The 27815-nt window shown below is 40.9% G+C and overlaps 1 protein-coding gene across 49 annotated transcripts in view; it reads right to left on the bottom strand.

Moving 5' to 3' along the window:
* RIMS2 (regulating synaptic membrane exocytosis 2) overlaps positions 1–27815 on the bottom strand; it is a 379504-nt gene that overhangs the window by 244662 nt on the left and 107027 nt on the right. For 5 of the 49 annotated variants that reach the window (XM_054167296.1, XM_054167294.1, XM_054167302.1 and 2 more), the window contains exon 1: positions 22395–22912. The exons of the other annotated variants lie outside the window; for them this stretch is intronic. In XM_054167296.1, coding sequence (XP_054023271.1) covers positions 22395–22516 — 122 coding nt within the window. In that variant the 5' untranslated portion in view covers positions 22517–22912. Of the gene's footprint in view, positions 1–22394; positions 22913–27815 lie in introns of those variants that run through there. 49 annotated transcript variants of the gene reach the window in all.

Below are 27815 nucleotides of genomic sequence, written 5' to 3' on the forward strand. Positions count from 1 at the left end.
TTAGATACAATTAAGTGAAGTCCATTGCATCAAGTTTTATGGGAAGGTCTAGATTTTTGTTAGAGAAGGTATTTTTGCTTTCTCTGCCAAAGTAAAACAGGAATAAATTTTCCAAGCCACCGGCTTTAGAAAATGTTAGCTCCTCCTGCCAATAGCTGTTTTTAGGTAGTGTGATGAAGTACTATTACCCCCAACAATAGCTACTCCAAGAGAGCTCTTCCAGCCAATTAACAAAAGTTCTGTTGAAATGCTATTGAGCATAATAATTTTCTTAACTAAGTAACTGCCAACACAATACAAGTTAATTATTTTATCTGAGAGACATTCAGGCACTGTTCATTACCTACAGACTCGAGTGGAAATCTTTGGCACTCAGTCTTGAAAACCCCATTCCCTAACAGGGCATATTCCAGTACTCAGATCCCTTCATTAAGAAATTTTACTGAGTTTAATCATTAATGTGAGCTGACAGGCTGACTGGCTCATGTTCACAAGGTCAAAACACAGGACTGTGTTAAATACAGATGGCTAAACACTGCAGGAGAGAAGACAGGGTTCCTGTCTGTGTTAATGCCATTTCAGTAGAATCCCTGTTGCTTTGTTATGAGATCTGAACTTCTGCCCTTTCTGACTGAGAGGTTCTCAGCTAGTGAGTCAAGAGAAGCATGCCCCCTGAGCAAGCAGTGCTTCAGATGACACATGGAAGTCACACATTAAGAAACCAATTCTGTACTATCACCTATTGGTTTTATTTACTAATATTACATCTGAACATATCTCTATCAAAGATTTAGCAATTGCCTCTTTAGAATCATAGATTCATAGTATCAATAAGGTTGGGAAAGACCTCAAAGATCATCAAGTACAACTTGTCACCTAAGATCTCATGTATCCTTCTCCCTATTAAGCATCTACCTGAAAGGATGTTCTTCCAGGTCTTCTCCCAGGAAATTAGTGATAGAACAAGAGGGAATGGCCTCAAGCTGTGATTGGGTAGGTTTAGACTGGACATTAGGGAAAATGTTTTCCCAGCAAGAGTGGTCAGGCACTGGAATGTGCTGCCCAGGGAGGCGATGGAGTCACCAAACCTGGATGGGTTTAAAGGTGGTTTGGATGTGGTGCTTGGGAATCTGGTTTGGGGGTGAACCTTGTAGAGTAGGGTTAATGGTCAGACTTGATGATCCCAGGGGTCTTTTCCAACCTGAATGTTTCTGTGATTCTGTGATCTCAGCCAGTTTACTGAAAATGCAGTTTTTAAGCTTTGTCATTGAAATGTATGGAAGACTGCATAAGCTATATGTGTAAAGCCCAACCAAAGAAAAAAAGACAAAAAAACCCAAAAAGGAAATAAGAAAAAAGGGAAAAAAAAGAAAAGAAAAAAGGCAATAAAGGAAAAAGGCAGAAAAGGAAAAAAGGCAAAAAAAAGAAAATAAAAAAGGAGGGAAAAAGAAAAAAGGAAACAGGAAAAGAAAAAATGCCAAAAGAAAGAAAAGAGAAAAGGTGAAACAAGAAAAAAGGGGGGGAAAAAAGAAGAAAAAGGAAAAAGGGGAAAAAATAAAAAGGGGGGGGGGGGGAGAGAAAATAAAAAAGGTGGGAAAAAGGCAAAAAAAAAAATTAAAAAGCAAAGAAGAAAATAAAGGAGAAAAAAGAAAGGAAAAAAGGCAAACAGAAAAACCCAACCCAAACCAACAAACCCAAAGAACCTACATCAAAATTCAATAAACCACTGGAAATTAAAGATTCTCATAAGATGACTAAAATAAAGAATATGGAATATTTTAAGAAAGAATTTCTTTAAAGACAAATGAAGGCTCAGTTTCCAGCAACCCCTGCACCACGTCCACAGGTCTGTAAGTCATTTCCCAGGAATGGGTGCATGAGTCAACGTTGGATTTCCAATGTTACATGAACATTCCAGCAACACATTTCAATTTCATCCAGATTGAAAAACACATACACTTCAGAAAAGCCAAACCATCCAGTTTGAATCCAGCTCAACTGCTTCAATGATCCTGTCACTTGAAACTAGGAAAAAACCTGGTACTTCCAGTACAACAAAATCTGAAATACTTTGCATTCTCATCATTCTCAGCTGTGCTTTCACAGCTCACTGCAACCTTAGTCAGCTATTCATCTCAAAATAACATCAGCTTCAGTTAAAACTTTAGCATCTACATTTTGTTCTTTCAAGTTACTAAGAGCATTAATTCACTCTAAAGCAATTTACAGAAGAAAGGGGGGGGGGAGGAAAAAAAAGGAAAGAAAGAAAGAAAAAACACCCAAAGAAAACAGTAAAAGCATGATTAAAAGTCCTCTTGTTCTACTGTTAAGGAAAAAACTTCTACCTTTTTGGTAAAGGAATATTACACTGTGTGGTGTATTATGCTTTACCACATTCTGTACTGTATTGCATAGAATCACAGAATTAGGGTAGGGTAGGGTAGGGTAGGGTAAACCAGGTTGAAAAAGACCTTCAAGATCATCAAGTCCAACCTATCACCCAACACCATCTAGTCAACTAAACCTTGGCACCAAGTGCCCCATCCAGTCTCCTCCTAAACACCTCCAGTGATGGTGACTCCACCACCTCCCTGGACAGCACATTCCAATGGCCAATCTCTCTTTCTGTGAAGAACTTCTTCCTAACACCCAGTCTGAGATGTCAGGGTTGGAAGGGACCTCAAGGATCATCCAGTTCCAACCCTCCTGCCACGTGCAGGCGCACCTCACAGTACATCAGGTTGCTCAGAGCCACATCCAGCCTGGCCCTTAAAAATGAATATTGTATTTTAACATCCTTGTGCCTCAGACAAAAAGCCTACTCAAAAATAATAACAAAAAAGCTACTTAAAAAAAAAAATATGAAAAGCTATTAAAAATTATTGTGAGCAAAGCAAAAGGTCTTCACTAATTATGCTTAATAGCTTTCATCCTTCATATAAGGACTAAGCAAGACCCAATAAAAAATAAAAATCAAAATCATTCTGCAACCCAAAAAAATGTAAGAGGCAAAAAGATGAATTTTTCTTATTAAGCAATGTTCTCCTGTGTAGGAATATCCCCATTCAAGCCAGAGGCTACATGAATACCCTCCCAAGCAGAAAACATGATGGACTAATTAATCTACAGTGTGATCTCATTTAAAAATTTACTTCCCAGGTATGATAGTTCAGCAAGCAGTGACCACTTTGCCACACTTACTTAAGAGGTCTGAGTATTAGGAGTCAGTCATTAGTCACAGAAGAAAGAGAAGGGAAAAAAGGAGCAGTAAGAGGAGAAGGTAAAGGATACCTATTTTAGCTGTGCAAGCGTTACATAGGGAGAGCAGTTTGTAATTCAGCCTGGCAAATGAAGTGAAAAAAAAAATACAATGGTACACAGGGGATCTTCTCCTAAATGAAGCTTCAAACAAAAGCCCAAGCTGCCTGTGGGAGCTAATTACAAAGCCTTCAAAGACAGTTGGTGTAGGTGTTTAAGGGCATCGAGTGTAAAAATAGAAGAGCAAACAACTAGTAAAACTTCAGTCCGTAATTGGTGGCAACTAACCCAAACTTTTTTAAAGGTAACAAAAATCATTTTGTCTATGCTGTACACAAGCATAACTAATAAAAACATATAGCCCTAAGTAACCCAAAAATCAAAATGTAAGGTGTAGTTCTTTAGTATCTACCAACTACAGTTAATAACTGCAATTAAGATATATGAAGAACAACAAAGTAAAACCACATCTGTTTCATTGATAGTGTAACTTCACTAAAATAAAGAGAATTTCAGTAATGTACAAGTGGACTAACACACCTCTGATGTTTCTTAACAGGTATTCTCTTTACCATAACCAAATACCTATGCCAAATAATAGAACACAAAGCTGACCCAGCAAAATCACAGAATGTTAGGAGTTGGGAGCAATCTCCAAAGATCAACCACTCCGACCCCCCTGCCAGAGCAGGATCACCTAGGGTAGGTCACACAGGAATGCATCCAGATAGGTTTTGAATGACTGCAGAGAAGGAGACTCCACAACCTCTATGGGCAGCCTGTTCCAGGGCTCTGGCACCCTCACAGTGAAAGAGTTTTTCCTTATGTTCACATGGAACCTTCTCTGCTCCAGCTTGCACCCCTTGCCCCTTGTCCTGTCACTGGACAGCCCTGAGCAAAGCCTGGCTCTGTCCTCCCAACACTGCCCTGCCTGCACACCTTTATCACCAGGAGTGAGGGCACCCCTCAGGCTCCTCTCCTCCAAGCCCCAAGCCCCAGCTCCCTCATCCTGTCCTAGCAGGGAGATGTTCCACTGCCTTCAGCACCTTTGTGGCTCCGCACTGGACTCTTTCAAGCAGTTCCCGGAGGTCCTTCTTGAACCGAGGTGCCCAGAACTGGACACAATATTCCAGACGCAGCCTCACCAGGGCAGAATAGAATCCCTAAATGGGAGCATAGAAAGCACAGGATCCCCTGTAACTGCTTCACAGTTTGACTCAACTGTGGCTCATGTATTCAGCATCTGAAATGGCACAAGACGTCACCCAATACATTGCTAAAGGATGCACGGCTTGACTCGAAGGAGCTATGAATGAGAACTTGCTGTACGTCCGCCCAAAGGGATGCAAACTGTGTCTCTAGAGGTGGGAATGTGTGAGGCAGGATATGGGACAGACAAGAAGGGACAAAAAAATTCCTCAGCTGTCAGAGACAACGTGTCATCTGAAGTGTCTTCTGAGCAGGCTAATTGATGACTCACACATCCAAAGTCAGGCACACACTTGGGTATCTTCCTGCACAGAGATAGGCACTTGCATTTTAAAAGCCATATTTCATCATATTCCTTTCATTATAGATTATATTTTCCTAGGGCTCATCCTATTTTACTCTTCCCCCCCCCCCACAACTCTGGTGCTAGCAACAACTCTCATTTAGCATCATCAAAGTATTTAATTAACAGAATATTAATCTCTCAATCCTTTAATAAAAGCGTAGCATGTGATTATCCAAATCCATGTGTTACTCACTTGTCTTCCACCCTTAACACTACCATTTATCCTAACCTAAGGTGTGATGTCATTCCAACTCTTTTGAATAAAGCAACTGTGCTCATGACCAGATGATTTGAATTTAAATAAGACAATTTAAGAGGTTGCACTGCGCTCTTCTGCAAAACTATGGATCCTCTTATCCTCCTACACAGTTCTGTCACATAATATAGTTGGCTAAGGAATAGTCTTTCTTCCTGCTTTCAAAAGAATAATTGCAGCTCGAGCCCCTTGCAGATTCACAGCTCTCTTCCTTTACTTTTTTAAATTATTTTACCTGGAACTGAAGCAGGTGATGGAATTTGCCAGGTTTGCATGCTGCACTTCTGAAGGTTCCTACTGCCTATCCTATCGCATCCCCTACACGCTTGTATTAACTTTTAAAGCTGAGCAAATCCAAGATACAGCAACAAGGCAGTTTAAGATGGAATTTCTTTGGGAGATTTGAAATCACTGAAACAGTGAACAAAGTTGGAGAAAAGTCATAGACTCTGAGAGAATTTACAAGAGGCTCTGATCCATCTAGTGAAATCAGTGGAAGACTTTCTATTGATCTCAGCAGAGGCTGAATTAGGCTATTAAAGCAGACAAAGGTGGTTGAGTACATACAGCAAGTATGAAGGGTAATGACCTCAAAGAAACACCTGTGGTAGCAGAGATTGGGTATCTAGGGGTCACATTTGAAGGAAGAAGGAAGTACTTGGAAAAAGGATAACCCTGTGCTTCTCTCTCCTTCCAACACTTCTTTCCACAATGGACAAGTCACACGTTGCAGTAGTAGCCTTTGGGTGCCAGAACACTAATTGGATTAAAAAAAAAGATGATTCAAAAATGGGAGGCCAGGGCTACCAGAAGCAATCCAGTAATACCAATGCCTCAGAACTCTGTGAATGTCTCTATCTCAGCAGCTAAGATGTTCTGCACTTCCATTGCTGTTCACACTCCTCACTAAATCTCTGTTGGCTATCCCTGTCAGAGACAGAGTGGGAAGAGAGCCTACCAGGATGGTGCTTCAAGAGGTACAAGGAATCAGACTTTTACATCACCATTATACATCACAGACTTATACCAACAGGCTAGGTGCACACTTCAGAGTGGCAGCCATAGAGCCAAAACAGTTGCTGCATTTCCCTAAATAACATTTGCTTTCCAGTGGGCTATCTAGTAAATTGGTTTGCCTCTAAAGTAGCAGATGGTGAGTTCTGTGTGGTTGACCATGCTTTACCCTCCATTAACTGAGGGATTCATTGCTTCTTATGAAAATTCATGCAAGCTGCATATCATTCAGATGTTCTACATATTAACCAGGCTGAATAAAAGGAATCTCAGCTCTCACTTAAAAGGACAGTACTTTTTTTTTTCTTTTATATATAAAGGTAACTTTCCAGTCTTTTCAGTTGCAGAGAAAGAGCAGAAGCTTGAAGACTAAGGATTCTGAAATACAAATCCACAACATTTATCTGTGGGAACAGGAAGATAAAATGACCAACCTGAACTGAATCTTCAAAGTACAGTTTTGGGTTGTCTTAATCCCAAAAGCTGGCTCCACAAGTTTTGTTTTATAGAGCTATATCGTGCATAGCAGGAATTCACCACAGACATGCACAGCCCAGAGCCATTCACCATCCAGCAGCTGAATTTGAGAATTTCCAGAGGTACAGAACCAAAACCAAGAACAGAAACAGGAAAGTTTGATATTGAAAAATGGAATCCTCCTTAAATGCAAAAACTTCTGCTGCAAGCTTTGTGGTCTGTGACTGAAGCTGATAGAGGAGGCAAGAGAGGTGTTTCTAATTCAAGTGCAGGACATGTGCAGCGGTAAATTACAGCATGATTATAGTGTGACACAAAGGTGAGAGTGAACAAAGCAATTGTGGTTCTAGGACTAATCACAAGTTTACCTTCAGCAACAGAAGGAAGTATTAATGTCATTGTAGCAGGGACTGCAAGATTCTTTTTAGAGTACCTTGTAAACTTCTGGTGATCTATCTTCACAACTAAGTCACTCATACAGAAGAGTGCAGTGACGAGGCAAACAGAGAACTTCACTGAAAAGTAATACTACAACAGTTTGTCTTTTCAAGCTATGCAAACTGAAAGGCAAAAGGGAATATTGTGACTCTTATGCATGCAATTTGGAGAGAAAACAAGGCAAGCTGCAAGATAATGCTGTGACAGGATGGGATAAACACAAATAAGTCATGAATAAATTAAGACTTAAAACTAAAAAGTTAGCTAATCACAAAGTACTTTTCTAGGATCCCATTGCAAATGGTAGCAGGGACATGAAACCTGCATTGTTTTACAACAGAAAGAGGCATTTCAAACAAGATGTCAGCTGACCATGACACAGAAAGAGAAGCTGGGAACAGGGGACATAGAATTCTGCTTAACTAGCACAAGGACACACTGAAAAACCAAGACTTGGATCCTGCTTGTTCCACCATCTTGTTTAACAAGCCTTGTGCTTCGTGGCTTTTGGTGCTCACATGTGCAGTTCTGAGGTTTCCAGAAACATGGTTTGATTTTAGGTTTGCTAGACTTTAGTTCTCACTGATGTGTGAGAATTTGGCTCTATCTAGCAACAGATTTTTGAGAGGAGGACAAATATGCTCCAGATGGCACCAAAAAAAAAAAGTCTCAAATCTCAGCTGTCTTATTGTTGCATCTTCCTTAACCTCTCATGGACAGACTAATGGACTCTCTTGAGATCAAGAATGAACATAAGCTTTGGCAGAGACGTGTCTTTCTCTGGAGTATAAAGGATGGTCAGCTTTTTTAAGGCCATTTGGCTTTCTCACCTATTTCTCACCTATGGGTGTTACTCCTTTTGTAAAAACATAAGATGCTGCAAAACTCTTGGCCACTCCTCCCCTTTTCCTGAACTCTCACACTATAGTACAAAGGGAAGGATCAAAAATAAAAAGGAAAGATAAAACAAAACCAACCCCCCACCAAAACCAAACCAACCAACCACAACACACACACAGTCCACAATCCATCATGCTTTGAAGTAGGCAGTACTTCGTAGACCTCTCAAAAGCATTTCCTTGCACTCTTAACTGCAGCATAAGGGTTGGACTCAAATCCAGCACCTTTCACTCCAATGCTTCATTTGAGGATGTAGGATCACCTTTGAGAACCTCTACTCCTTGCTGAAAGCAAGGCTTTAATTAGCAGCACAACCCAGCCGAAGGATTCTCATCTGAACAAAGAGTGTAACATAAGAAGTGAAGCCAGAGTATGCAGAGTTAGTAAATGGTTGAATTCAGCTAAAAGAACTGTTCTATAAACTGCAACACTGAATGTGTCTCAAATAAACGTGGCCATAGCCCTGCTTGGCTGAGCTCTTCAAACACTATGAATTTATGTGTTCTGGTAAGTTTTGTTACATGATCTCATTCATTTAGAAAAGCTTTAAAAGGAATCACCTTTGCACTTTCCCCCCCAGGGTACAAACACTACCTTTGAGTTTTTAAAAGGACTTTCTCTCTCTCTCTCCAAAAAAAAATGGATTATTTTTCAACTTAAGGGCATGCAAAGGTTGATGAGTTGTTCCTTTGTTGCTTTTCTCCTGAGTAGGTAGAAGCCTAAAGGAAAAGGACAGAAAGAAAAATAGGCTGTTGGACTTGAAAATGTGCAAATACTAGGGAAGAGAGTAAGAAAGTGACCTAAGGGACACTTGGTCTGTATGCCCTGTCGTGAGCAGTAAACCACAGGGAACTTCAATCTTGCAAAATATCTACCACATATTATTATGGCTACAAGAAGGCAGCTCTAAGTAATAATTTTGCAAAGGAATAAAGATTTAGAGATTCAAATTCTGCTTGTGGTTGCATTTCAATCCACCAAGTCTCATTTCAAATAAGGGGATGGTTTTCTCACTAGCAGAGAAGTGTAAGAGTCTTTTGAAAGCGTCTCAGCTGTCAGACAAGGTTATTCAAGACATCAATGAAGAAAACTGCCCAAGTATGTAACCCTATCTTGCTTACAGGAATGGAGTAAGCTACAGATCAGTCTTATTTTAATGGTTATCCAGCCTCAACAGTTTTCTTGTAGCCCCCTTCAGATACTGGAAGGCCACAATAAGGTCTCCTCGAAGCCTTCTCTTCTCCAGACTGAACAGCCCCAACTCCCTCAGTCTGTCTCCATAGGACAGGTGCTCCAGCCCTCTCATCCTCATGGCCCTTCTCTGGACACCTTCCAGCATCTCCAGATCCTTCCTATACTAGGGGCTCCAGAACTGGACACAGTACTCCAGGTGAGGTCTCACCAGAGCAGGGTAGAGGGTGAGAATCACCTCCCTCGACCTGCTGGCTATGATTGCTGCCACTTCATGATCACTAAGCCCCCAGCCACCACATCACCCACCAGTCCTTCCCTGTTTGTAAACAGTAGGTCTAGCGAGGCACCTCCCCTGGCAGGCTCATTTGCCAGCTGTGTCAGGAAGTTATCCACCACACACTCCAGGAACCTCTTAGATAGCTTCTTCTCTGCTGTGTTGTATTTCCAGCAGATGTGTGTTAAATGCAAGTGCCCCATGAGAGCAAGGGCTGGTGATTTGGAGACTTTTGCCAATCACCTGTAGAATGCCTCACCAGCATCCTCATCCTGGCTAGCTGGTTTGTAACAGACTCCCAAGAGAATAGCTGCCTTGTTGGCTTTTCCTCAATCCCTACCCACAAGCACTCAACCTTCAGGAAGATAACAACTGTATTGAGAGGAGGAGGGGGAGCACAGCCCACTGACCATCCTTGTGTCTTCTGTGTTAAGTCTCTTGTGGATTAATTGTTGTAGCTTTCTTTTTCTCCTGTGCCCCACTCTGATTTGCAGCCTTTTCTGATTTATTTGCTGTAGTTTTGTTTGTCCAGCCCTCTCATCATTAAGCATTGAATAGCAAGGGGATGTAATCATTGGCATTCTTTTTGCAGTTAATTAGGCAAAGGTCTTTATCCAGGCACTATAGCCCCCAAAATCTGCTTTAAAGCTGCGTAAATCTTTGTTGCTTTAGCCTTGCTCTGGTAATTTTGGCAAAACAGAGCTGCTTTTGACCCCTGGCAGCTATTCCCCTCTGCCCTGGATGGGCAGAGTTAAAATCCTTTAGCAGGGGAAAGAAATCAAAGATTCAGTTCAGAAGAACTTGAGAAGAAAAAAAATTTAATGTATCAGAACATGCATAGATAATTCTATTAAAACCATAATGACAATTTATAGTCCTAACTGAGCAGACAGACAAACTCTGCTGGAATCTGTTTCTGAGATAAGGCAGCAGAGAGAGGCTCAGGAGTGTTAAAATTATCTCTCCCCAGGGAGGATATAAAATAAAGCCTGATAAAGACCATGAATTGAAGATCCTAACTAAAATATCAAATCTCACTTTCACTTGAAATTTCAGCTGGCTAGAAAATAAAATGAAATAGGCTGCCTCCGAATTAGAGAAAGAGGCTGTTCAAAGGGCTTTAGGTTTATGGCCCACATAAAACGGAGAAAGCAACCAATGTGCTCTAAAATACACCTAATATCTGCTCACAGAGGACTCCCCTGTCCCATCCCATGCCAGTTTGCTTGGGGTGGGTGGGGAGGGATTTTGTGTTTCACCCACAGGAAGACTGGGACAGGGATGAGGTTGTCTAACTGTTTATTATTATCAACAAGAGATTAGAAATAGAAAAGGAAGAATGATAGGAAAGATAGAACAGAATAGAATAGAATAGAAAGAACCAGGTTGGAAAAGACCTTCGAGATCATCAAGTCCCACCCATGGAAATATCAAGAGAGAGAAAGATCTACCACCATGGGTCAGTTCCATTGGTCCCTTAATCTGCTGGGGCAGAGTTCCTCTCTTGTCCCTGAATCCCATCTCTCTTACCTGTCGTTTCAGTCTTGTCTCTCCTGTCCCTCATCTCAGTGTTTCTGCTCCATCTCTTTCTCTGCTCTGTTCACTGTCTCACTGTAAGGCCTTGTCCTATTAAACTTGGTAGGCATGTGGCTGTCACTGGATTCTGCTGCCCATGTGCACACTCCTGCCTGGAAGTGGTCTGGCCAGGCTCCAGCTGGTCCTCCCAGCTGGTCCTACGTTCCCCCATCCCCACAGCAAAAATATGTCTTTTCCCATAGTGCTGAGATGAATGACAGAGAGAGAGAAAAGCTTTTAACAAGAAATTAACAATAACTGAGCAACCATAAAAATCATTTTAAACAATCAACTATATCTAACTATAACTATCTAGCTACTAAAAGGAATGCCTGCCCCCAGCACTGACCTTAGAGGGTTTGATTGCTATTTGGCAACAACTTAATCATCCACCAAAGTAAAAACCATCTCTGCCGACTCATCAAGATCAATATATGGCTTCATGGGTAGCAATCTTTGCTCAGCTGGTTTTAGGCTTTTTTAGTTAGATCACAGAGCTACAAAGAAACTGGAAAAGGCTGCTTGCACCGTGAGGCCCAGTATGCACATTTAGAATACTATATTACAGGTTTAGACATGCTTTAAGGTACTCAGACAAACCTCAGCTTTCCTGAGAGAATGCTAGGAATGCTTGAGGGTTTTGTTTTCCTAAATACAAGTAATAAAGTTAAATGTTCTGCTTCAAAGGAAGAAGAATCTCACACACACCAAAAAACCAAACAAACAAACAAACACACACACACCCCCAACCGACACCAAACAAACAAAAACCCCAACCAGAAAAATCCCCAGGATTTCAGATTAACTATGGAACCATCATTAATCTGTGATAATGCATGGATATCACTGCAAACGGTGTCATTCCTCTTTAACTATTCAAGTTGCCTTCTTTATTAGAGATGATTATATACCATGAATAAAATGCAGCAGCCCTGCAGCAGAAAGTGCACCTAATCACCACGCAGGCTATCACAGACAGAAAATACAATCAGGTGAAATGGAGGCTGTGCTTTCACTGCAGGGTTAATACAGACTTCAGCTGTGTTACTGACAGTATCCATCCTCACAGCTGCTGCCATAAAACTCTTCTTCCAGTTCAATAATGCTTCTAAATTGGAATTCCCAACATGTTCTGAGCTCAGGCAAAGTCCCAATCTATGGCCCATATACAAGGGTCGCTCCTCTGACTATCAGTTGCATGCTGGCATTAATCCATTTGCAATCAGTACAAGCTGCATTAAAATTAAGCATTGGAGAACTTTCTTATAATTTTTTAATAGTGTATCCAGTTCAGCCTTTGCTGAAGCAAGCTCTAAAAATAAGATACTGCACAGAAGTGCTTGAGTACAAAACCTGCCCAAATAATAGCATTTCTTTTTCTTTCCCTTTCTAGATCTGCTCAGTCCATAGGCTAATCCAGCACAGAGCTGATAAAAATATGAAGTTAATATTACTGGCCTAAGAACACGTTGCCTTCTCTTGGGTTTGGTTATGTAACTTGAAGTAGCAGATTCTCTTCTGGAAAATAAATTCTAGTCTATTAAAAAAAGAGCTGCCTATGGCCTTTAGTGCAAAGTCATTTGAATAACTGAAACAAAGATAAGATGTTTGGTTTTAGCTAGGGATATGAGCAGCTGAACTTCCAATGGAGTGCTTTTGTTATGCAACAGAACAAGCTTCACCCCCACAGAGAGTACCTCAGAAGGAAATGGAAGTTTCTCAAATGTGTTATTTAGGTATATGGAGGCAAGGAAATATTCCACTCTATTGCCACCGTTTAAATTCTCCATTGCGTGAGGGCTGGACGGCACACGGTTTAGTGAGGATATTCTATTATGTTGCAGCATTTTCTTGTCAGAGGACAGAACTGAAGCAGGAGAAGGGAAAAACAACACTGATAGGGAAGAGAGAGAAATAACACACTGCAAATAACACACTGCAACTCAGCAGCCAGGTCTGTATGATAAACTCCATTTCCCATCTTATCTCCACACTGTTGAACTCCTCAGATTTCAGTGTACTTTTCCACACATTGTCATGGCAATTACAGCGAGCTAACAGTATTTTCTGGAGACAAAAACCATATCACATCACTGCAGATTTGAAATTGTTGTAAGAAAACTCCCAGAATTCAAGCAAAGCTGATGCAAAGCTGAGGCAGTGCCAAAGACTTATTAGAAACATCTTTTCTCTTCCTTATTTTTAGTCAGCTCATCTCACTTCAGCTGAAGCAGCAGCAGCAATCACTGGAACTGTTGTTGTTGTTGTTTGAAAATCTCACAAGACTTACAATTTTTCAACCTTTTCTGTCCTCCCTGACACTATGCCAAACTTCTCACAAGTGTGACAGGCAGGAGAAGTAGACTCTACTGGAAGAGTTCTTAGGAGCTTTTGGTGTAGGTTATTTGGATCATAATCTGTGTAAGAGTCACTGCGATACAGAAGAGCTATAAAACGTGAGCCTCCCCCAAACCCCACATTTTCCTTGTAATTTGGCAGCAGATCAATGCCACCATTAGCAGTGACACATTGAAGTCTCCAAGTGAAAGAAGCATTGACTACTCCTGGGGTCCTACCAGCCACGCAAAATGCACTTGCTCCAAGTGCAGCCTGAAGACGCAGGAGCGCCACAGAAAATGGCACTGGAAAAATCGAGATATGTAAGGAGAAAGACTGACACAGAGATGAAGAGGGGAGGAGAGCTTATATGCTTGTTGCTTCAGCCAAAGGGTGTTGTTTTTATCCCAGATTTTTCTAAATTCTCCTAGATTTTTCTAAATTATGTTTTGCATATCTATACTTGGCAAGTAGATTTTGTGGAGCCAGAGAGAATACAGCAATAATTGGAGTGGAAAGCCGCCGTGAAATTCTGAGGCTCCATCTTTGAGTCATGTTTTATTCATCAGCTCCTTAAGTCATTTTAGAAGCAGTATTTTGAACATGCTGCAAGGAAGAAAAATTAGAATATTTGTTGCAAATGTTAGTAATCATTTAATAATGAAGCAAGTTATTATTTGCTTACAAATATACATACACAACCCATGCCAGAAGGTCCATCCTTTGGTGCACAGTAACTAGATCACACACTGAACTTCTTTGGTTTAGAGCATCTCTCTGTGAATTTATGTAGTAGCTCATGGATTAAAAATGGTAACTATTTTAAAGCAGTTATCCTTATTGCATTACCTTGCTTGTCAACTTAATTTTGGGCACCATTCAACAGGTAAAGGATGCTGTTCCCATTACAATGCAGATGGCAATTACTATCTAGGAGACAGACTAGAGGATAGCTTATTGAAAATATTGATGAAGTTCTGTGATTAAAAGTACCTTGAATGACAGCAGATAGGAATTTGGAAGTATATTCTAATCATCAGCATTGCAGGGAGGATGAAGTGTATGAATCAAGACAAATTTCACTCCTGTAAATAAAGACACCATGCAATCTGTTCTGACTTCTGTATAATAAAGCCAACTCACTTTTCATTCTAAAACTAATAGAAGTTGTGTTCCAGCAATTCAGATCTGTGATCCCTGTAAAAAGCAGGCAAATTCTGGACCAGATTCTTCAGTATGCAACATTTTCATCTGATTTCTCATTCTCAGAATTATCTCTTGTCAGGTTAAGAAAGAAAAAGCAGACACCAAAATGCAGCTACCAGGAAGCTGCTTTTGCCTCCCCATAGAAAAGCACATGCTGAAGCCAAGCCTAGGACTCAAAATACTTCTGCTTCCAACCTTTTATCTCAGGGTGGAGCTAAAATGATGCTGCTACCTCCAACACTCATCTCAGTTTTTCAGGGGCCATTCTGCCACTTTGCTCTGGTGAGACCTCACCTGGAATACTGCATCCAGCTCTGGAGCCCTCAGTACATGAAGGACATGGACCTGATGGAGCAGGTCCAGAGGAGGGCCATAAAAATGACTGGGGAGTTGGAGCAGCTCTGCTACGAGGACATGCTGAGGGAGTTGGGGGTGTTCAGCCTGGAGCAGAGAAGACTCTAGGGGGACCTAATAGCAGCCTGCCAGTACCTGAAGGGGCTACAAGGATGGAGAGAGACTGTTTGCAAAGGCCTGCAGTGACAGGATGAGGGGCAATGGCTTCAAACTAGAGAAGAGCAGATTTAGATTGGATGTTAGGAACAAGTTCTGCACTATGAGGGTAATGGAACACTGGAAGAGGTTGCCCAGGGAGGTGGTTGGGACCCCATCCCTGGAAATATTCAGAGTGAGGCTCAACAGGGCTCTAGGCAACCTGATCTAGCTGAGGATGTCCCTGCTGACCACACAGGGGATTGGACTGGATGAGCTTTGGAGGTCACTTCCAACCCAGACTATTCTAGGGGAGGGAACTATCAAGAAATGGCAGCGGTCACACCAAAAGAAGTGGTCATCCTCTATTCCACTGCTTCAGTGAGTGGCACAGAAAGAGAATGGTGCCAGATCCAGCTGGTAAAACTTCTCCATCAAGGAACACAAAGACATATCTCAGTTCTGATAAGGACAGTTTTGCTTTTTGAAGCCCCACGTTTCTACAACGCATTCTAATTATCATTAGTGTCACAGGAAATTAATAGTGTCATTAGCAGGCACATTGTGCCATCTATGTTCATGTGATGTAACTTACTGATCCGAAAGGAGAAGTGTTAAAAGGATAAAGAAAGGAGTGAAAATAAGGTGAGGGACTACATGAGTGCTGTTCACCATTCTTTTACGTGGCACTGAGAAAGTCAGGACTGATGAAGATTCTCACAAGGATTCTTTTGACCATACAAGTAAGAAAACTGAAGTATCCTATTCTACTCTATTCTGTATTTATGTATAGGAATCTGACCAGGTACAGCAAACACCCTGGCACATGAACTCTGCCTCATCCCAATATGCCAGACTCTGAACTGGGGCAGCACAGAGCAGATTCACACAGCACTCAGGTCAGCATTACTGGAGTGGCAGCAGCCTGAGGAAAGGTAAAAGGGATAGCTGGGGCTAGCTGCTGCCTCAGCCATCACAGCTCAATATATGCCCAGATCTGTTTACTACCTCATCAAGGACTAGCAGCTTTGATTCCTGGCTGTCCACGTTGGAATATGCAGGTTTCATAAGCTACTGGGCTCCTGACATTGAATAAATCTCTTTAAAATGTTTCAAGATGAGTACACAAAAATCCCTACTCTGTTTTTAATACCATGGCCTTTGCCTTTTCTTCTTCAAAAGAAAAAACTATAATACCCCTGCCTTATGTGGATGCTCTGAGGAATTTTCTGAGTTAATCAAGAACAGAGATTGTTTTTACATGTTCTTGTCCAAAATGTTGTGCTTGGGAACTCAAATATAGTTTAGATTAGATTTCTGTTGCTTTCACCCAGGTGAGAGGAAAGAAAGCAAAAGACAAGACACAAGGCAAACCAAAACACAAACCAACAGTTTTAAGTCAAGTTTCATCCTTTCCAAACTGAGTGGTACTTAAATTTGTCAGATTAACATCCAATCTGAACTGACATAAACATCCACCACTGACCCCATCCTCTTTTTTATCCTTCCTGGTAGGAGGTTAAGATCATATGCCAGCTAGGATTTTATTACCATCATCAGATAGCAGCAGCTGATACACAAGGAGAACAGAGAAACCTGTTATGGCTGCAAATATCAACAGCTCTCCGAGATTCATGGAGGAAGCATATGTTACCTTATTAAATCTGTACCAACTGAGGTGGAAGTAACAGAAGGTCTCTCTCTCTCTCCAGAGCTGGAAGAGACTGGAAGAGAAATGGTTCTGTAAGGAAATCTCTTCCTTTTCTCTCTCAGAGTGTCTGTGGCAGGATGTTACAAAGATGCCTTTTCCTAGAAACAGGGATTTAAAAAAACAAACCTAAAAGCCAACGGCTGCCAAGACAGGATGGAACACAGAACTTCTCTTCAGAAAGAAATAGCTTTGGGGCAAGTTAGTACATTCAGTTGCCTCCTCCAAGGGAAACAGAAAGCTGAGGAGGTTTAAAAAACTCCTGGTACTTCTCCCCCTTTCTTCCAAAGTGGCAAATCAAAGGGCAAAGCAGGGATGGTGTTAGATATATTTATCGCCAGTTCAAAGAGGACACAGAGTGCTCTGTGAGAGGGATGCACAGCAAAAGCGCAGGAAAGAGCAAATGCAAAGTCCCTCTCTGCCTTCTGTATACAACTTGCCATCCCAGCCAGTCTTCCCACTGTGTTTACAAACATATATATGTGCATAGAGAGAGTCACCTGACTATGACTTATGTCTCTGAAGATAGAATGAAAAAAAGAGGATGGCTTGACATAGATAACCTCTCTGAAGTAATACAGGCATCTATCATAAAATCATAGAGTGGTTATGGTTGGAAGAGACCTTCAAGATCATCTAGTTCCAACAGCCCTGGCTTTCAACACCTCCTGGGAGGGGGCATTCACAGCCTCCCTGGGCTGTGCCTCACCATCCTCACTGTAAATAATTTCTTCCTAATCTCCAGCCTAAACCTACCCACCTCAAGCTTAAAGCTGTTTCCTCTTGCACTGTAACGACAAGCCCTTGTTAAAAGTCACTTTCCAGCTTTCTTGTCGGCCCCTTAATGGCTGGAAGGCCATTAGAAGGTCTCCCTGGAGCTTTCTTTCCTCCAGGCTGAACAGCCCCAACTCCAGTACTGGTGCTAGCTTTGTTTTGGAATTCTGATTGTGTCTGATGCAAGACACAAATAGCTAAACACCAGGGGAGGAAACACCTTTGCTAGGCCTTTAAGGAGAGGAAAAAACAAAAAAGGGGGGAAAAAAGTGGGAATAAGAAATAAAACTTTCAGATTTTTTTCCCAACAATTTTCAATTGAGAAAACATCAGCTGCAAATGTCATGGTTACAGGAGTCTAGTGTGGAGGTAAAGAGAGAGCAGATGTGAAATTCCCAACAAATTACATTTTTAGAGGTAGTTATGGAGAAGCTGGGTTTTGAAAGGCAAAAGAGGCAGTTGCAGTTATTCACTATTGCATGTCACAATGGGGACAACACACTCTCAGTTCCCATGCTATCAGGGTGGGTTTTATTCTTAGCTCTTCAACTAATGATATTTGAAAATGCAACATACTCTTGGAAGCACAGCAAGATGAGCTGCTTCAGAGTCAGGAAAAAACCTCAAATGTCTTCTGCAGAGATCTCTTGATGAGATTGCTTCCCAACAAGGCAAAGAAAATGATCTTTTCTCTTCAATGTCAAAGTAATCATTTCTTGCACCATGACAAATAATAACTGTCTGTGCCAGTAATTCTTGACATCATGTGATGGCTTCATCATAAAACAGAGCATTAATAAATAGCTCATAGATATATTTAGGAAACAAAGTAGAAAATTCAATCATGAAAATAACTTTTATTCCCCGCCCCCCCCAAGTTATATTTGCTGTGTAAATATCTGGTTTCAAGAACAGGCTAATTTATTAGGTATTTTTAGTAACCTTCTGGAAATCAGAATATTTATGTAACAGATGCTTACCAAGGGACTTAAAGTGAAAAGTCTTAAGAATCTTTAAAAAACATTGGGGCTTAATTGAATTAGTGTGTCTAATTTCAAAACATGATGGCCCAGTCCTCAGTTTCTGCTACAGAGAGAACTGCTGAACAACCTTTGTGCTATTTTGGGGCAGCATCTATTAGCTGTCTTATGCCCCTGTGTGGCCAATCTAGACAAGGAGTTCACATTCCCATAGCTGGAACAAAGAAGTAAGAGCTTGTGGTGAGAGACACCGGCTGCAGGTAGATCCACTGCTGCCCATGCCCAAAGAAAAGCTGGTGATACGTCCTGCAACGGCAAAATGGAACTCTTCTCTACAGCTCACACAAATTTTAGCCACAAAGGATACTCACCATTACGAACTGATGTGTTAATCTGAATATTGCCCAAAGCAACTCTGACTTCACAGAGCATGCTGCTACAAATAGAGCATCTGACAGCACAGTATTTGTACACAGAACTCTAAATGAGGAATGGCAATCAGAAAATCCAGCTAAGGGGCTTTGAAGGCATTTCAAAACTTTATTTCACTGTCTTTAGTCATTTGAAGAACTATGAAATCACTGAAAAAATTTAGACTTCAGTAAACCCAAAATTCCTTTAAATGATGCTTTAGAATTTGGATGAAATATCAGCACATGAAATCGAGAGACCTTTACTGAGAATGTATCTTTTCCCAAGCACATGAAGCCTTTATTGCACAAACCAGCTATTTGCCAAATGCTAAGAATGCAAAACAATTCCTGTGACTTCTTGCCATGAGGTCATTTCTTCTTCAGTAGGAAGTAACCTATCCTGCAGTCCCCAGCACAGCTGAGATGCAGTTTTGAGGTTGTCATTCCTTTACTGCTTCAGTTGGCTGGACTTGGTAATGTCAGATACAGACACTCAGGACCAGGAGGAAAGCCCAGTAAACCAGCTCTCTCTTTTACATTCACAATGGCATCTTACAGCAAAGTGTTGCTGTGTAGCTGGCACAGGAGGACTAAACTGCAGCACTCCCCCAGTAGAAGCTCTGCACAACCAAGCCCATTTCAACAGTAAAATAACCTAACTCACGAGGAGTTTCATGTCAGCTGGGTCCTCTCACTTCAGTGCCTGCAGCACAAAAGTCACAGAATCATGGAATAACCTGCCTGGAAAAGACCTTAAGACCAGCAAGTCCAAGCATAAGCTAACATCTCCCTGTACACAACAATATGCAGACAAAACCCCAATTCATGAAAGGTTTCTGTGGGGAAATGATAAACCCTGGGTTAAGATACACTGCTGTTAATGCTATGGTATAATACAGACAGTGAAGGAGGAGAGAACCATCTGCCATGCAACAAAATCACAGCATACCTAAACTTCCAGAAGAAGTGAGGAACTCCAAGAACAGATGATGTGAAAATTAATAGGAACATATGTTCAGCAAGAGCTCTATGCACACCACCTAGCTTCCTATGACTTTTTGGTGTGTGTTCCATCAGCTACTGCACTATCAGCCTGCATCCACCCATTGCATTAAATGAATAAATGCCATTTCTCCACATTACTGCTCTGGGTACGCAGCAGCTACTCGTTCTGTGCTGTCAGCTGTTATCTTTGTGGACTCTTCACTCTTTCTTTTCAGATATGGAAAAAAAAATAGAAGAAGAAGAAAGAAAAACCTTAAAAAACAAAAGTATCCTCCCTTTTTAGTCTGACAAAACTTTCAACTTGAAAGTCCAAAGAGTCAGCTCACGTTACACCTCGCAACAGAACCTTTTGCAGGCTGGAGGTGGTTATGATTTTCTTACCACACTTCTTAATGCATGAACAATTAATGCCTTACATTAATGGTGCAATGCTCCAAGTGAAAAATCCACCTGACATGTACATTATTTAGAATTTTTTTAAACCAGTATGACCACAGAAAGGACTAGCCTCAAAAATAAACAGCAAGACTGTTTTAGTCACTGCCCAATAGATGACTTCTTCAAAGCCCTTCTTGTCAAGATCAGATTTAAAATACTTCTTAAGAAGACAAAAGCCTTTTTTACTGAATGACATTTAAAAACTTTCAACTAACTCTAACTTTTGAGAGACCCAGAAAGCATGTCCCAGGTCTCTCAGGTTGCTGCTGCACACTGTTTAAAATTACACAGTGTTTTCTTGGGGGCCAAAATTGGCTCCTGGAAAATCACGACATCGCTCCTTAGAAACGTAGACACACTCTCTGTCTAAATCAGAGTGGGAGGCTGGATTTCCTAACAATCCCTCCTTGTTTGCCAGCCTTCTAGAACAAACATAATTCTAAATCTCAGGCACATTTCAAATGCAACATAATAATTCTCTGGTGGTCTTTTGATTTGACACCGATACCAGATGCAGCTCTTGCCAGAGACTAACAAGGAAAATACACAGGTAAAAGCACCGTGCACATCTATCTGTGGGGGGGAAACAAATAAAACAACAACCACCACCCCCAAAAAAGCAGCCAAAGAGCATGCATTTCGATCTGCAAAACCAGAGAATCACTGCTTGGTTTGTAGCTGATTAGAACAGTTGCTAAGGGCTTTCTTGGCTGCTGCAGGCCTGGAACTACGCGCTTGGAAATGTGCACTGGTTTACAGTCACAGCTGATAATACATAAATTATTGCTCCATTTTGTAGAGCTTCAAAGATTCCACAGTACAGCAAAGGGATGTAAGGGGGGGAAAAAAAAATCTCACTGACTACTGATTTCATTTATATCTAAAGCAGTCTTATGATTATTAAAGCTACCTCCATCCTTTGGCATGCCTAATTAGAAATTCAGGACCAAGACAGCAAAACTTGGGAACAGTGACATTAAATAAATATTAAAGTATGGATAAGGGAAACACCAGCAGCAAGGGAGAGAACCCTTACAATGTTCTGTGAGAGAAAATGATCAAGGTTTTCTGAAGTATTAAGTGCAAATATCACTGTGTTTAAGAAATAATATCCCATTTAAAAGGGATTTCTCCCACAGATACAGAGAAGAAGATTAGAGTGCTGGATATAGTCTCTGCAATATTACTTCCACCCTTTTTCCAGAATGTTTCCATCAATGCACCCTCTCCATGGAAAGAGCTACAAGATTATTTTTCCCCCCTCCCTGATCTGTACTCCCACCCTTCTAGACAAAATTCTTAATCATTTTTATGGTTAATATTTAACAGCAGCATGAAAAAGTTGAAAACATCAGTATGATAGGATGCCTCCCGAATAATGCCACCAAAACAAATCATTATTCCACTTTATAAGAACCCCCCAAATACTAAAAAAATCCTAAGAAACCAATTCAATCACTGTCTCACACCAGTAAACAACTTCTCCCTAGCATTTTTTAATCCCCACAAAACAATAGCTGCTCACAGCCAGCCCACAGAGCTGCCTGAGCTGCTGCAAAGCATCCACTGATCAGCTATAATTTGGCCAGTTAAAAAGATGATTGAAATACGTCACAGGCAGGCTTCTAAACCCAAGAAACAGCTTTCTGCCTATTTTGCCAAAGGTGTGCAGAACTGCTAATTTACATCCCCCAACAAATTATGCACGGTTAAACAGACACATCTTCGAGCATTTAATCCTTTCACTGCCACAGCCACACAGAAATCATTTTCCCAGACAAATTTGTTTATGAATATTTCATATGCTCTAAGGATTACAGCTAGTAATGCCAGCTTCTAATGGTGGCTAATGTATTTGAAAGCTACATAACCATCTTAAATATTTTATTCCACCTTTGCTGCCTTTATTTCTGCAGACTGAGCTCCCATGTAAATCCTTACATAAAACAGAAAAGCACCAAGAGAAGAGACTCGCAGCTACCAGACAAATATTCCTCTCAGAGAGTGCAGTTATCAAAGTACACCACTGACATACATGCAAATAGCTTCCTGCCAGCGCAAGCAGAGACACGGCAAGGCAAAAATCATCTAATTTCTACTCACCTGGTGTTGTTCAGCGTTTGTCCAAAAAGATCATTCTGTAAGATGTTTGGAGGGGATGAGAAAACCCCATGGAAATGAGATAAAACAGAATTGCAGACCTGGCGCAGCGTCTCAAATTGCATTTTTCTCTCTTTCCTTTCCCTTCTATTTTTCTTCACCACCTGTCTTAAAAGTCATCTATTTTGCACACACCATCAAATGCAAACATGCCAATCAAGTTCCATATTTCTCCTGATCTCTGTAAAAACTGTGCCTAAATGAGCAGGGACTGATAGTTAATTGTACAGTCATTATTCTTCTAATTCAGTCGTAGAAGATTTAGCACCCGTGCAGCTCTCTCCTGACTGAGGCAAGAATTCTAAACAGCAGTAAGCTTTTTGGGCATTCCCAGCTGAAGTGTGAAGCTGAGCTGCTTTCATGTACTCTACTCATATTTCTCCAAGCCTATTAAAACCACGCAGTGAATAGCTGCTGTCGTCAGGAGTTTCAGCACCTCTGGCTGCCAGCAATACAATCTCAGAAGTAAAAAGGGGGGGAAAAAAAAAATAGAAAAAAAAAATGAGGGCAAGGCATCCTCACACTGTTACTACTGTCTAAGAGGAGGAGGATTTCTGCATCTTCCCTCCTCCTTCCCTCCCCTGTAAAAGTGACTAACATCGGTGACCGTACACGTAGGTCTTTTTAATGTAAAGGCAGCTCTACAGGACAGAAGGACCACTCTGAAAGCGTTCCTCACATCATAAATTGCATGTGAGCACTGAGGCTGTAACAAAAGACCTTGCAGCTCATATCTGAAAAGCTATACCATGCCTGGCACGAGAGACCAGGTTTTCAGTGCAAACATTTAACTGTAATCTCAGTGCCTGACCGAAGCAAACACTACACACTCCCACATGGAGCTACTGCCCTTAGGTGCTTCACACGCAGCACCGAAGCCGTGCGAACTTCCACACTCACGTAACAGGAAGGGCTGGATTAGATATGCACTACATTTTGAAATAAGAAGTCTTCAGCCTTCTAAAAAACATGTATTGCACAGAATCAGCAATGATAGCACTGAGCAAAATCAGTTCACTCTTTAGGTGCTTCATACCTATCTGCTTTGAGGAAAACCCCCTTAGAAGCCTATGTCTCCTGTGCATATATATAGGGTAGGAATCCTATGAGCAAGAAGCAGAATCAGTCATCCAGTGTACAGGAGTGAGGTTTTGCAGCATAATATGCAGAGTGAATACCATTAAGTGTACAGGAAATAAGTATCCCTGACTACAAAACACATTTTTCCCCTTTTTGTTCCATGTGTGTGCCAGAGGATGGCATTACATAACATGCAGTGTACCCTACCACTGGCAAATTCAAAAACAGCAATTAAAAAGATTTTTCCTTCGAATCTCTCATTTTGTATCCTCAGCTTTCAACATCTTAGCACTAATTACAAAATCTCCAAATAAACCAACATAAACCGAGGGCCATTATTAAAGCTCTTCCACTGCAAGAGATTTTTAATCCCAGAAGATATGGGAATAAGCAACCTTCCAGCTAATTAAAATGCTGTATTCATGTGCTCAGAAGGGAGTACCCATCCAGGCTTCTCTGGCCAGAAGGATGGCAGCTATAATTCATATTTTCAAAAACAAGAAAAAAAAAAAGCATCAATTCCTCTCCAAGCCCTCTAAAAGGTACAGAAGACTCAATACTAACACCTAGCTCAAATACTAGGGGAAAACATAGTAATAAGTGTAGGGGAAAACATAAGTGAGACAGTAGATGCTAATAAAACTGCTCCCAAAACTCATATGAAAACCTACAAAGAAAGGTCTCTTCCCACCTGGTTAATTCCATTCTATTCTATTCACAATATAGCTTTGAATGTTTGTTTTTATTAACTACAGCACACTATGGAAACATCTCTACTGGAAAAATGGATTACTGCTTGTGGTAAAAAGAAGGCTATTGATTAGGTGGTGTTGATTAGGTGGTGTTGGATGATAGGTTGGACGCGGTGATCTCGAAGGTCTCTTCCAACCTGGTCTAGTCTATTCTATTCTATGAGTGTGGCAAAAAGCAGTAACTGGTGAGGTCCTGGAGTAGAAGCTAGTGAGTATTCATGACTATTCTGCCATCATACAAGTGAAAAGCTGGTATTTGGTAATTCACCTTGCCTACATGACAGAGAATTCATATTCCTATATAGGAAGTTTGCCTTTACAGACATTCCATCAAAAAGACATTTACATATCTGCTGGTAGAAACAGAATCATCCTCATAAAATGCTACAAGTTGTTAAAATAATTATTATTCTCACATGCACCACTTCACAGTGCAGAGCCAATGCTGCCCCCAGGGCAGGCACAGGACAATATTTCATCCTCCTCTTCAATTACATCACCGCTTTCTTGTGTACTTCACCAACGGTCAAAGCCAAAATGTTCCTGTAGCTGCAACCAAGGTCTGAACATTGGACATTCACCTTTCCATGCCTTTATGGTCAGATATTTAAAATGGGAGTTATGACATCACTTTTTCCTCGGTACAACTGTAATAAAACTGCTGGCTAAACGAGATACAGATTTTAAATGTCTGATTTTTACTCAGTTAATTCTGCAGTAAGGAATGAAGAATATTCAGGCAGATAGGTAAGTAAAACCTTTAATGCAGAGAAGATAAATGTAAAAGGATAGATTTAAGTTGTTACTAGCAGAGAATTGAGCAGGTTTTGTATAAGTACTTTTTTTAATATCTAGAATTTTCCTCAAGATTGATCTTCCTGATGATTAGAAATATGATTTTCTTATTTAAAAAGCAAAAGAGACAGAAACACAACAGAATTGCCTTTCTTTTCTGACCATCCTATTGCTCTCCAAGAGACCCACTGGCTAATGAACAATTCCTTCCCGTACTTGCTATGGGGCCTATAATATTGTGGTGACCCTCTCACGTAGAGTTATTACTAAGCTCTTTTCTTAGTTACTTCCACCTTTTCCAAAATGTAATCATTTGAGCTGAGAAGAATCAAGAAAAGAAAAGAAACTTGGCAAAAAGAGGCTGGAGGAGATAGAACAAAGGAGCATGAGCAGAGCAGGCTGTGCCCACTGAAGCACCCATCCTTTCAGAACCAAAATGGAACTGACAATCAAAAGTCATCTGCAGAATCAGATAGAAAATCTATTTCCTGTAGACTAATATTGCTGGAGAACAAAACAGTGAAGGTACAAAGTTTCCTTCTGCCAGTCCTGCCAGCGAGCTACTGATCTACAGCTCAGTGTTTTTCCCATTTAGAGATTTCCTGTGGTGAAGGACAGACTGATTGAGAGTCATTTTTAAGATTTAAGAAATTATGTCCTCAGTGTTCCCAGGTTAAAAGCCTCATGTAAGAATTCTGCATGAGATAGGAATTAATTTTTCCCTTATGCTTGGGATTTCCTTTGCTTTAGATCGCTCCCTCTACACCCTCCAACACCCATTTTAGAAGACAAAGAGGTCCTACATGGCCAGGCTTCATTTTTCAATATGCCCCTAATTGTGTACTCCAACATGCACCAGGCAAGCCAAGCACTACTCAAGCTCTACTCAAGCACTTGTGATTCTGGCATTTCCTAACAGCTGAGGACCTGATTCAAATAATTTTAATAGTGATTATAGTGTTTTGTGTGTTTATACTGGCATACATACATGTACACACACACACTCTTGCTAATTGCTGTTTGATAATACTAAACTTCACAGCACTTTTACACAAGTGCTATGTGAGCACAAGCTTCTTTAGGATGATCCAGAGAATGGGGAAAGTGAGTGCCAAATAGTCTAAGCAACTACCTGGCATGGCTGGCAGCCTATTTCAAAATGGAGAGGCAAGCCTGCAAAAGCATCACTGGATCCATTAAGCCAGGCTACACTGATACCCATACAAGTACCAAGATGAATCTTAATAAACACCCTTCAGCTACAAGGAGTTTGGAAGAAAAGTTATTCTAGAAAGCTCCCAAGTACACATGGATAGTTTCAATTTATAGAAAACCTTTCCATTTGAAGTATAAATTAAACTTCTTTGGGTTCTGTTTTTAGACTCCAGAAAGCTCTCAAGATAAATCTATTGTACAAAGAAAGCTGACAATATGCACAAATGTATTACCTCAATCTTTACTCGTGGCCATCACAACTTAAAGCTACACAGGAGGGGCATTTCACAGAAGGTTGTAGCTGAAGCAATGAGAAGTCATGCAACCTCCTTCAAGCTATACATTACAGCTCATAAGACAAAAATTGTTCTCTGATAAAAGATACTATCCAGTATAATTTTGGATTCCATTCCATTCTCATTTAGTAGATATTACATAAGCATAGTTTGATGGACTCACAGAATAAAATGGGAGAGATGAATCACTTGGAGTTTGGGGGCAAGAGTGGGATTTTTTTTAAACATACTGAAAGTCTAACCTCTATTTTTTTTACATTTCTTTTTCATCTGGATACTAAATAAAACTCCATCATTAATAGCACATAAATATCTGTAATGCCGCCACCCCTGTATGCTGGTAGCACACAATGCCCTTGCCAAGGCATTTAGCTAAATATTCAGGATGCATAAGTATTCTCATTATGAAAAGGGGAAGCCTCTGCAATGCTTTTCAGACAGGTAAGTTAACAGCAGTGGACTTGCACACTGGGTGGTGCCACTTTAGTACCATTTATAAGACTGCTCATTTGGGGACAGAGTAGCAAACTGCTGCTCCAAGATGAGGCATGATTATAGAGGACTAACTTCGATTAAGTTCAGGGATGGACATTCCATTTTGCTGTTCTGAGTGAAATGAAGCCAGGCTTTCATTTGGGATGAAGCACACGTTCATTTCTATTTCATCACATCAATATCCAAAGGTTGACTTTTGCAAGAGAAGTTTAGCAAATTAAGGCACACTCCACAACTCTAAAACTAATCACACAGAAGTAGGAGCCATAGAAGCAAGGATCCTGGGTTACTAGGATAAGAAATAATGGAGAGGGATGCAGATAAAAGCCCAGCCCCAAAAGGATAAAAGTACCTAAATCCAGGCTGCAGGGAAGCATTAGCCTCTGTCCATGAACTGTAGTCACAAATGCTCTCCTTGAGCTGGCACCTGAGCAGTCATTCAAAACACAGCCTTCTTTTTATGGCAGGAAGTCTGGCAGATAGAACAGAGCCTGGGGACATCGAAAACTGAGTTCCAAGTTTCTCTTCTGGCTTCCTCAAATATGCCCACAAAGTCCTCACCAACACCCTCTTGGTTATTCCAACGGGAATTTGCTTTGCAGTTGAGGCTGTTCTCTCTCTCTCTCCCGTAAAACAATTAAATATTGAAAGAACTATTTAATTCACTGAGTTAAACATTCATTGAGAATGGAAAAGTGATACTGATTTTATTCCCTGCTAGTCAGGTCACA

Source organism: Dryobates pubescens, chromosome 14, assembly GCF_014839835.1.
Source record: "Dryobates pubescens isolate bDryPub1 chromosome 14, bDryPub1.pri, whole genome shotgun sequence".
NCBI classification, from domain to species: Eukaryota; Metazoa; Chordata; class Aves; order Piciformes; family Picidae; genus Dryobates; species Dryobates pubescens.